Source organism: Arachis ipaensis, chromosome B04 (genome assembly GCF_000816755.2).
Source record: "Arachis ipaensis cultivar K30076 chromosome B04, Araip1.1, whole genome shotgun sequence".
In the NCBI taxonomy this organism is placed as follows: domain Eukaryota; kingdom Viridiplantae; phylum Streptophyta; class Magnoliopsida; order Fabales; family Fabaceae; genus Arachis; species Arachis ipaensis.
The window spans coordinates 128,321,020-128,332,758 of NC_029788.2; the positions used below are offsets into that span (position 1 = coordinate 128,321,020).

General features: G+C 34.0%; 2 protein-coding genes and 1 long non-coding RNA gene across 5 annotated transcripts in view; 1 reads left to right on the top strand and 2 right to left on the bottom strand.

The window, feature by feature from the left end:
* LOC107635370 (phosphatidylinositol 3,4,5-trisphosphate 3-phosphatase and protein-tyrosine-phosphatase PTEN1) lies at positions 3,092–7,181 on the bottom strand. Of its 3 annotated transcripts, none has more exons than XM_021122051.1 (8): positions 6,677–7,176; positions 5,778–6,029; positions 5,491–5,667; positions 5,103–5,216; positions 4,700–4,873; positions 4,108–4,347; positions 3,828–3,929; positions 3,092–3,527 (listed from the first exon to the last, which is right to left on the bottom strand). In XM_021122051.1, the coding sequence occupies exons 2-8, from the start codon at positions 5,988–5,990 to the stop codon at positions 3,387–3,389; spliced, it is 1,161 nt and encodes a 386-aa protein (XP_020977710.1). In that variant the 5' UTR covers positions 5,991–6,029; positions 6,677–7,176; the 3' UTR covers positions 3,092–3,386. The 3 variants fall into 3 exon arrangements, with proteins under 3 accessions (XP_020977710.1, XP_016194325.1, XP_020977711.1); XM_016338839.2 differs by having other exon boundaries at positions 5,778–6,092; XM_021122052.1 differs by lacking the exon at positions 5,491–5,667 and having other exon boundaries at positions 5,778–6,092; positions 6,677–7,181.
* The window catches only part of LOC107637319 (cyclic nucleotide-gated ion channel 2), a 6,614-nt gene continuing 2,322 nt past the window's right edge, over positions 7,448–11,739 (bottom strand). The window contains exons 3-8 of the mRNA XM_021122640.1: positions 10,289–10,504; positions 9,870–10,201; positions 9,663–9,774; positions 9,232–9,468; positions 9,089–9,142; positions 7,448–8,198 (exon numbers count right to left, since the gene is read on the bottom strand). Of these exons, the coding sequence (XP_020978299.1) occupies positions 7,704–8,198; positions 9,089–9,142; positions 9,232–9,468; positions 9,663–9,774; positions 9,870–10,201; positions 10,289–10,504 (1,446 nt within the window). The 3' untranslated portion in view covers positions 7,448–7,703. The remainder of the gene's footprint in view (positions 8,199–9,088; positions 9,143–9,231; positions 9,469–9,662; positions 9,775–9,869; positions 10,202–10,288; positions 10,505–11,739) is intronic.
* On the top strand, positions 8,322–9,068 carry LOC110271341. The gene is made up of 2 exons (XR_002361995.1): positions 8,322–8,744; positions 8,865–9,068. It is a non-coding gene; the product is annotated as an uncharacterized LOC110271341 (long non-coding RNA).

Genomic DNA, 11,739 nt, shown 5'->3' on the forward strand with positions numbered 1-11,739 from the left:
TGTAAATTTTAAGATTTAGGATATATGATTCCAAATTTAAGATTTAGAACTTAATATTTAGATTTTAAAATTTAAAAAGCGATACATTTCTATTTTTTTCGGAGTGTATTAGCATTTGCCATTTTTTCATCTATTCTCTTTAAACAATGTAAAACACACTTTAATCAAACCCCATCTAAAATTTCTTTTCAATAAATTCACCTTAGGCTTCAGCGGGTATTTTATATGGCTTCATCATGATAAACAATAGAATTACTCTAACAGTTAACATTGTTGTTGTAACACCCTATCACACAAAGCTTTACATCTAGGATGTAAAATAGAGGTGGTGTGGTATTACAACCTCTAAAATAAATTATATACATATAATAACAGAAATGATATAATATATGAGGAGCTTGGAGAAACAGATACAATAAAAATCGCGAAATAAAGAGCGCAACGCTCAGATAATGAGTTAACTTACGTGCCAAGAAAGTTATAGCTAACAAGTATAAGATAACAAAAACTAGGAATAGAGGGCCAAAGATACAAAATAACAAACTCCTAATTCAGCCTGCGAAGCCAAAACTAGTCGGAGAATATTTACATAAATATATACATATCCAAAACCCAAAATTACATAAACAAAACCATATCTCTCCATAAGTCTTTAAGAGGAGCAAAATAAACAAGTTATTCGGAGAGAAAGTTAGGTACATATATACATAAACTATACATAAAAAAAAACCCCGAAAATCACTCCGCTTCAAAAGTCCAGACGCCTAGCGAGGTGCCTCTCGACCTGCATCTGAAAAACAACAATATAGTATGGGGTGAGAACCAGGGGTTCTTAGCATGGTAAAGGTGTCACGCACATAATATATAAGGTCCTGGGAATGACAGAGGCAATCCTAGAACGCTGACACTCTGATTATCAAACTTAAAGAATTAAAAATGAAAGCCATATACATGGGTGGTTGTCTAAGGTTCTAAATTTAACCAACTCTATCCAAAACCCTCAATTCTCTGCCTTTCCTCTAATCCTCCAACTCTGGTGAAACCACAGATAGACAAACAGGCAAAACAAGCAAATGTAGAATATAAATGCAGCAGGTAACAATACAGCAAGTAAGCAGAATAATCACGTAGACAATCTCAATTAATGTACAGGCAATCAAAACACACAAATGCATGTGATGCATGCCTGTCCTATGGCTGATGATATCATCTGTCGGTTATATAACTAACCCGACATGTTCTAGTAGCTAACCATGGACTGAAACACTCATGCAGAGCAAGTGGGTTTGAACTACAATCTCTTACTACTACTCGCTTAACCTAGAGCCAGTGAAATAACCACTACTGCAGTTACTACTCAAGCGGGTGTTTAAAAGCTCAACTTGGAGCAAGTGGAATAATCCACTACTCCTGCTACTACCCAGGCGTCACAAATACTGACCTGAAACAAGTGGGACGAACCACAATCCTTGCTATTGCCCTGGTTTCATCTTCAGGAATCCATTATCATTTTTATTATCATTTCAATTCTTTCATAATCATTCAAAATTCATAATTAACTTAGTTTTCATCGTTCTTCTTTCTGATCTCATATCCGTAGCAAGTAAACAATCCCACTGCCTACTACCTGGGGTACAAACATTTCATAATCATTCAATTCATTCAAATATCGTACTTCAATATCAATCATTCAACCATTTAAACTATTCAATTCTCACTCCCTCAACTCATTCAAAGTTCTCAATTTAATATACTTCAAGTCAATACTCATCAATAACATTCATCAACACAATTCCTTTAACAAACTCAACTAGTTCACAATCAGTTCATCACTAACCACTTTTATAACAATTCCAACCAATTCCTCAATACCAATTACGTCTCCATCCTTCCTCAGTCATTTCACACCTAATTACACAATTCAATTCTTAATTCACTATTCATAAATATCACAATTAACAATTACCTTTATCACTATCAAAGTTATCATTTATTAACCTCCTTACCACATCAATTATATTCATACTATAAGACCAACAATTTATCATTTCTCAATAAACCAAACATGCAATGCCAACTAAACAACCAAATAAATTCCAATACTTATAATTCAACTTTTCCTAAGTCGTCTAGCCTAAATTTTCACGAGATATTATATATTAAATACGAGAAACCAAAACTATACCTTGGCCGATTTTCCATTAATCTCATAACACCTGAAGTGTTCACCGCACCACAAGATCCACCACTCCAGTCCCACACCAATGAACCCAGCCTCCAGAATTCAATCTCTAGCTTCCAATCCCTCAAATTGTCTCCAATCCACAACCAATTTCAATCTAACATCTTAATATTCACTATAATCAACATAGAGTTCACTAATTCAATATTTCACAAAGGAATTGAGGGTGCTTACCTGACCCACAGCTCCAATGAGCTAAACCCGACAATTCTCGTGAGTTAATTCGAACCTAAACACCGAATTCAAGCAAAATCTAACATGATTACACATTGAATTCGAAATTGGGGAATAGGAAATTGAAAATGAAAACGTGGATTTCTTACCTAATTGACCACTAGGCTTTGTAGAGCTCGACGCTGCAGTCACGTGGCTGCAAACGATGTGGCGATCGGAGCTCCGGATCAAAAGTTATTTGGATCCGGTTCACCAGTTTGGTTCGTTCGGCCCAATCTTGGGCCAAATTCTTTAAAGTTAGTGTCAAAATTCTTATTTTAATTAGCTCTATTACATTAAAATATAAAATTTTATTTTCTAATTTACTAAAAAATTAATTAATTTATTTACTAATTTTTCGAATTTTAAAGTTGTAATAGCTTATTGGTCTATCTTTGTTTATTTGGTATTTAAGTGATAGTGAAGTTAATAAAGATAACAAGCTTAATTATTTTATTCTACAATATAATGCAAATGTTACCTTAATTATACAAATGGTACTTCTTAGTTCTTACATCCATGTTTTCATTATCAAATTCTTTTTACTTTCATTTTTATATTTTAACACAATTGGATGACATGGAACACAAATGGATGATTATGGTGCATAGCAACTTTAATTGAAATTAAATTCTATGTGAAAACATAGCAACTTTTGCATTATAATGTGCTTTGAAACCCCATCTTCTCGAAATGCTACTCAAACATCAAAACAATACAACATTTGCACTTTCTCCTAATGTCTTGTGCCAATAAAAAAATTAGACAGCAAGACTATTGAAAGAATGAATGCAACACTACACAACAAAACATTGATGGACTCATTTATGATTGGATATAATTTTCTGCTGTTTTTTTTTTTGCAGCACACGTTAGTGTAATGTAAAATTGAACATGACCTTTCATATTATCTGTTGCATAAATATTATGATCACAAGGAAACAATACTAGCATTGTCACTATTGGATACACTTGATGAATTGGCAGGACCAAACAGTAATTCCAAGCTAAAATCACTTCCACATATTGATCTTCCTTTCTTCCCAACTTTGTCCAAATCCTGTATTCCCAGCTACAAAATAGCAAAAGGAAACAAAGTCACATTTTGAATGTAAATAGAGATAACAATCAAATTGGTCTTTTAGTTTTCACCTAATGATGATATTAGTCTCTCAATTTTAATCCGTAAATCAAGTTAGTCCTTCCGTTAGTAAACTATTATCAAATTGGTCCCTCAGCTTAGCCTAACATCATGCTACAGTTGTTAATGTTAGTAAAACTAAGGGACTAATTTGATCATGAAAATTGGAGCATCAATTTGATTGTTATCTAACTGTAAATATGCCAAAATAAATTGATGGAATAAAATTACCTGTACCATGCTGTTCTTAACAAAAGCTGTATTGAAACAACAATAGAAGAGACGGCCTCCTATCATTTTCTCATAGAATATGACACGTACATCTCCAGTTAACTGTAAACACAAGAATCTTATCAGAAAAACATGTAGCTGTTTCACATTTTCATGCATAAGCAAAAAAGAATACAAGGTATGTTCAAAGGTTGTTGCTAGTAAAAAGTTGATTAGAAGATCCTTATGATTGGTGAAGATGGATTGAATGAAGTGTTAAATATGATTAGTGGTTATTTACTAGGATCGGTTGGTCGAAATAATAATCCAAACAGGTTTTCTTGTATATTGCAGGACTCTCTGTGTCCATTTGAACAACAATCCGAGGTTCTTCTTGTTCTGATTGTGTTCCATCTTCATTTTCTTCTTCAATATAAGAAAGATAGTAGCGAGGACTGTTGGTTCTCTGATAGCCTTTCTTAATCTCTCTGCAGCACCCTCGGAAAATTTCCACCGGCGGACGATAGCACTGGTTAGGAGCCTGTAAATAAGGAAGAACAGCATAACTTTGTTAAGTGTAGAGAAAAGAATTTTGCAGTTGATTCATTAGTTGTTTTAGTTGCTTCATATACATACAATAAATATGTTGAAAGCTATAGGAATTTAATCAACAATGAGATAAACTTAATAAATGATTTTGGACTGAGATAAGCTGCAAAAACATTAAGCTAATAAAGCTAAGGAACTTAGGCTAGTAACTTTGTAGTGTAACTAGTATAGATTTCTAACATCAAATAATCCATGTATTCTACTTCTTCTGTTACTTGTACAAATATGCATACAATAAGGTATCCAAAAATATTGTTGCATCAAGAAACTGAGGGTTAACTAACCTCCTCCTGCAGCTCTGAAATCACAAAGAATATTGCACAGATGTTAACTGTATCATAAAGGCGAATTCGGCGCAATTCTCTGCTACATGGTTGAGGCAAGCTCACTCTGCCCCTAGGGGTAGAAAGTACACTTTCAAAGTACCTTACATAACGGCGTTGGCTTGGTATTGATACCTGAAATCACAGAGGATTCTACCATTCATATTTGTTAAGGGTAAATAAATAACTTAAAGAAGGTATACTCCTAGAAAACTAAATCAAAATCATAAAGGCCTAGATTTATTGGTCCATTCCTTATAATATTTCTTTCTTGCAGATTGTAAGAGTCAATATCCAAATTCCTCTGTTGTTGAAGACAAATTTATATTTTTAAATTGATGGAACTATACCTAACATAACTTACTCCTTCATTATTTGTTGTCCTTCTCTCTGCATACAATTGAAGAGCCTCATCTGCTGTCATGCCAGAATAAGTTAGGTATGAACACACCATTAAGCCAGTTCTACCCTTCCCTGCCTACACAATTTCAACAAAAGATTATGTTGTATGTATTCTCAACTTCTTAATGATTCCTTTTCATGTATCAAATTAAAGAATCTCATGTGCATCCATTGGTTAATTGCACTGCATCATGCATAACTAAAAGGAGTGCAACTTCATGCTTAGTTTTTAGTAGAAGAACTTTACATTAAGTTTTAAAATGTAAGAAGCTGTATGATAAGTGTAACGCTAAACAAAATTTATTTGATGTTGAGGCATCATTCCAAAGTGAAGTTCTGAGATCTCATACCATGCAATGAATGACAGCAATATTTTTTGGATCACTTGATAGCCATGAATGCACACTTTCACAAAAATCTTTGATCATTTCAAGGGGTGGTACATGGTTATCATCAAAAGGGTATGCTTCTACCCGTCCATGAAAGTTTGCCGGATCATAACTTTCTTCTATACAGAGATTATAGATCTGGAAACATTTAAAATTGATAAGCTTTAGCTATAATCATATGCATAACTATGGAGAGAAGAGACAGATGATATTGTACATTATACATGGCCATGGATTGAAAGTTGCACCTTATAATGTTCATGGTGTGTCATGTCCAACACAGATTTCACCTGCCAAAGAGGATTTCGATACACTGCTCGCATTCGTTCCGCAGGAAATGACATTGCCAATATTCTGTCTGTGATATATGTCATGTCAAGATCATAGCCGGCAATGAGCATCCGTCTCCGTTGCTTAGATACCAAGTTTCGAATAAAATTCTTGGTAAGGTAATTGATCATGTGATTCTGTAAACTCAAGTCATCAACTTTTTGTGGCCCCTGCTTTGTAAATTTCAACCCCATTTGGTTGATATTTCAGGTTCCACACTAATGACAAGGTATCTATGACACAAGTATAATCATTGTAAGATATGGAATGTTAAAGATTCATGGCATAAAAATTAACAATGAATTGCTTCACGGTGTAGTTACAAATGCTACCAAAAGAAAGCATATATATCAAAGAAAAATTCATTCTTTGTTTTGTTACACTGGAGAGCATTCAATTCAAACATTCACTTTGTCTGTTCCCTTTATTTTTTCAAGTTTGATACTAATCAACCGCATTTTTAGTTTAAACTTCATTTGCCTTAACAACAATTGACCCATAGAACATTTAAGTTTCAACATTGGGTTGATTAATACTTTAATAGCATCAATATGACATTAAAAGTTAAAAACCCTTCACAGGATCAATCAGAAACTGCAATGATGCTCCTCTTGACAAAAGGAATATCAAATTTTGAAACTTTTTTATGCCCTAAGGTTCCCCATTAAGAAAAGAAAACATGGGTATGCCATTATATATTCTGATATAATTGCAATTGGAAAAAGAATGTTACTTTTGATAGTCCCATTTTACAAAACAATGAGAAACAAGAAAGACATAGTCATAGAGATAGAATAGGATCAAACATGGCAGGTACCTAATATAGCTTAACATGTAGCTGCGGATTCAGTAGCTCTTAAATTGAAAAGCAGAAAGTAGTAACGTCAAAGGGGTCCCAAAAGGAAAATTGAAGAGAGACCCCAGAGAAAGCCAGTGGGAGGAAGAAGAAGATGATGAGAAAATGGGAGATTGATGATGATGATGGTGATGATGATGATGATGGTGATGATGATGAGGAACCCTCCTTGAAACCATTGTTGGTGATAATGGGTTGGTTGGTGAGAATAGAGAGAGGAAGAGAGAGAAGAGATATGAATTGCCATATTTGGAGGGAATTGCTGACCTCGCTTTTTTCCATTTACAACATCACCCTCCAAATTTGGGACTCACCTGAACCCGACAACATAGGAAAATTGGTCTGTTTTCTATGTTGTATTTTCGTTGGATTTTTTGACGGCGGAAACAACAGAATCTAACAGCCTTGTTGCCTTTTATTTCCATGTGTTAATTTTCATGTTCTTATGTCTCTATTTAAAACTTCCATTATGTTGAAAATTTGGTCCCTTAATATAAATTTTTTCAATACTTTTTTTTTGGTATTCCGTCGCGAATCTAAATTCTATTTAAGAAACTGTTGCGGCCAACATTAAATTTTTATCTCATGAATTGCAAATGGTGATAATATATCTCATCATTATTCAAATTTGAGTTCTTTTTGTTATTGAAAATTTATTTTTTTGTATCAAATCCATCTAAAATATTAGCAATAAAAAAAATTCAGTAGTTTGATAAACTATAGATTGGAACAAAAGAAAAAAGAAATCATTCATTAAGTAAATCATCCAAGATTACAATTCTCAACACAACTTCATTTGCAAAACTACATAAACAATGAAAGAACATAGCAAATCTTTATTCATCCTTTTTTTATTATTTTTTTTATTTTCCAAATGCAAATGCCCATTTTCCATGTATTTCTTCTCTGCATCTTATGAATAATTCCATGACTTATATACCAACTTGAAAGCTCTGGAAATTCTGATCAACATTGAGATATATAGCTCTCATTCAAGATGGTCATGTGGCCTTATTGACATGAACATTGCAGCATACTGCAAGAGCCTGCGCTCTGTGCCGCCTCCGCCACCATTGTCCCTTACAGGGGTCACCGGACCTCTAGTCCTCTGCCTGTAACGCCGCCAGGCGAATTGAATGTTGACAGCAGCCCAAGTTCTCCAATTGGATGAGTAGTACCTCGCGGTTCGCTTCAGCCTCTCATTGGCAAACTTGTATCTGAAGTGATCAGTGATGTATCTAAGATGATTGCAATCAAGGCCAAAGGCTTCTGTTGGTTCAAGGCTCACAAATGTGGCCGAGGAAGCTGGAAGCCGGTCGATGAACGGCCGCCTAAGGCACCATGAAAGAAGCTCATCCCCTAGAAAGCCTCCTGGTTCAAGGATGCTAGATGCTACCATTCCTTTGCTGAGGCTTTGGTTGCGCTTTATTCGCCCTCGGACGATGAACACCATCCTTGGTACTGGATCACCTTCTCTAATTATCTGATTCACAAGTACATTATTGAAGTGTTAAATTGTGTGATCATTTGAAAAATTGGACTCAAAATTTTAGTTGTTTATATGGATTTATATATATATATATATATATACCTTTTCATATATAGGTCAGAGAGAGATTAGAGATTTTGTAACATCATAGATCCATAGCAATTTCAGTAACAGAGTTAGGATTCATATATTTAACGTGTAATATTTATGGCCCATGAGGAATTTGCCCAACAACGGGGTTATTAATTATGGTTAACAACCTAATCAATATATCTACCTACCGTTTTCAGGGGTGGACTAAAATCCCGACCAAAATCTCCACCTACCACATCAACAAACAACAAAAATCTCTGTTGCCATTTGCAAATCCTTATATCTCCCTTTGTAAGGTGTACTGGAATAAGATGAGGGTGCTATGGTCAACCTCCATGCCGAACCATGTTAGTGAGCTTCAGTTAATCAAATATTAATAGTTTTTCAATTTAGTGCCGATCACATTTGTCTCAGCCTACTTTGATCTTCCATTCGTTAACTTGAAAGGTAACTGACGGTGTCTCTAAAAGTTTTTAACAAATTGAATGTGGGATTCATGATAGATTTTTCTACTTATGCCTTTTGTTGATTCCTACTATCAAGTGTCTAACTCCCCATCTCCTTTAGGATATTTGAATCAGCTTTGTTGGGGCCATGGAGAGATGAACTACGAAGATTGTTGATTGGGTTCTCTTTGATGAATCATTGAGGTTGAGCGGAGGCAAATGAATCGTAATCAAAACCGAAACAAGAAAAGGAAAACCCATGGACAGTATTCAGTAGGTGATTAAAAAAAGATTCAATTTTGGTCTTTGGGTACTTTTGTTTAGCTTATTTTTAGGGCAAAAAACCAGATTAAACCAAGGGAATAGTATAAGCTCATCCAAATTGTGGAACAGAGGTACCTATAAAAAAATTATCATTGATTTTAATAGCTATAAACTCGTAGTACTAAAAGAGATTTATACAGTCGTCTAATCATATATTTTTTCACCTTTTTAACAAGGTCGTAGCAAAGATGGCGCTTGATTTCTCGCCTTAGCCCCTCCGGCAAGTCTTTGATCAATTCCATCTCATCTTCTCCTCCCATTGCTGCCCATCTCTGGCGTTCGAAATGGCGAACCCTTTGCCTTAATCGCGAAGGCAGCTGCCTCCTCCTCATCCACCATTCCATGTCGCGACACCTCAGCTGCATCTTTCTCTTCTTCGCCATCACAGCATGCAAAAACACCTTCACAATCCTCATTGTTAGATCATCATATTTGAGTGAGAAACTTGAAAAATATGAATAATAAATGTGTATTTAATTTGCGTTTTATTTTCTGTTTTGACTTCTTATTTCTCTTCTTTCTTTAAAAAGTCTTACAAACAGAAAATACTGAAAATGAAAACGCAAACCAAACGCACCGTACTTTCTTTTGATACCTGAATGTTACCAATCAACAAAGTGAATAGCAGCAATCCACTGAGCACAATGCAGATACTGAAAATCACTTCTAACCAGTTACTTGTTGGCTCAAGATCATTACCAAAAGTGCTGCATGCAACAACAATCAAATCATCATGAATAATGAATCAAACACAAACATACAAACATGAAAGAATTTGTTTGTTCTTGGAATAGTATCCAACCTAAGTGTCATCAAACCCCAAAAAATGGGATACAGAATCTTGACAGCCAGAGAATTGCTTGAAATCACAGGAAGTGCCCATTGGTAGATTCCATATCTGAAAGGGCCATCAACATCTAAACACAAAGGCTTTCTAACCACAACTGTTGTTGAGTTTCCATTTCCATTATTACATGAACCTCCAACTGTCCCTGATGATGACAACAGAAACTGGTAGCATACCTCCTCAGAGCAGGACAGAGACAGGTTACATCCCATTGTTCTTTCGCATTGTTGCCGGATGCACGACGCCACTCGTTGAATCGCAAGAACATACCAGCACCCTCCAGCTACCTGTTATAATTTGAAAATTTTAAGTCTAATAACCGACTCAATAACCATATATATGCAATAATCTGCAATTTATGTTGGGTTTCTTACATGTGAAGCAATGAAGTAGGCTATGAGATTAAGGCCAAAACCCCACCAAATGGTTCCAAAGATGTATCCTGTGACTTTCTGCATTCTTCTCATCATGCAGATGCTATGGTAAACCTTTGGGAGAAATTGGAACAAGAAAATTAAGAGCAATATGGTCATAATGACCTTGATTTTCTCTTCTCTTATCAATTTTGGTACTATCAACCAAAACACAGCCTGCAAATACAATTAAGAAACACATAATTAGAAAGTGAGATAGTTAATTTTCTTGTTCAAATAAGATAAACTAGCTTAGTATTTGGTCAATTTGCATAGAAAAAATATTTAGTAAAGTATACTTTTTGTATTTAGTGTTTGCGATTTTTTTCAAAAATATCATTAACATTTAGTTTTATTCAATTTTTTTCTTAATGTTTTCGATCTGTGTCAGAATTATTCATGGACATTAATTCCATGTAAAATTTTAGAGACAAAATTAAAATGAATCGAAAACGTTAAAGATAAAATTGAATGAAATTAAACATTTGGGATATTTTTAAAAAATATCAAAAATATTGGAGATAAAAAATATACTTTATTCTATTATATACTTATGTTTGGTAGGTATATATAATACTAGTATACAGAAATTCAATCAATAATGTTATGATTTCTTAATAAAATGTTCAAGTTGCTAATTCTAATCATAATCCTAAGCTAATCACAATCACCATTTATGAATATCGTGGACCATGATATCAGATAATAATAATAATAATAAGACAAAAGGAGTGTGATCATGACTAATGACTTTTATTTTTTATTATTGGTACGCAGTTATCAATTATAGTTGTTAGGTATACTTCACTGTATTAGTGTGATGACTTGTTTAGAAATTTAACTAACACTAATTAATAATTTTTTTTTTCAATAAGTATTAGAAACATTCCCTCTGACAACAGAAGCAGCATTATATTATTTTCAAGAGCAGAATAAAAGGCAAAGGTAAAATAATACTATTTCATGGTAACAAAATTCCAAGAAGTATCATATATAAATGAACGATCGCAGGTACAATAATTAATAAATGTTGTCGTTCAATTCAGGAACAATATATAAATATTAAATAGGGATAATATTTCATGAGATAGTAGTAGGACACTATATGGTTAATTATGTTGGGGGAATCTCAGTTAGAACTATGCTTGAATTTTCTTTTTTTAAGGAAACATACATCACCTTAATTATACATATTAATAATATAGTATTAGCAAACATGATAGACAATAAGAAGTCGCGGGTTCGAGTCACATATCTTTCCAAATTTTAGCCAATGAGTTATAGCTCAAATGGCATAGTCTCTCCATATTCAATTAAGAGGTTGCGGGTTCGAGTCTCCTATCTTTGGTATAAAAAAAAAAAAAAAACATGATAGACAATAAATTAAGAAAATAAAAAAGAAAAGCTCCTCT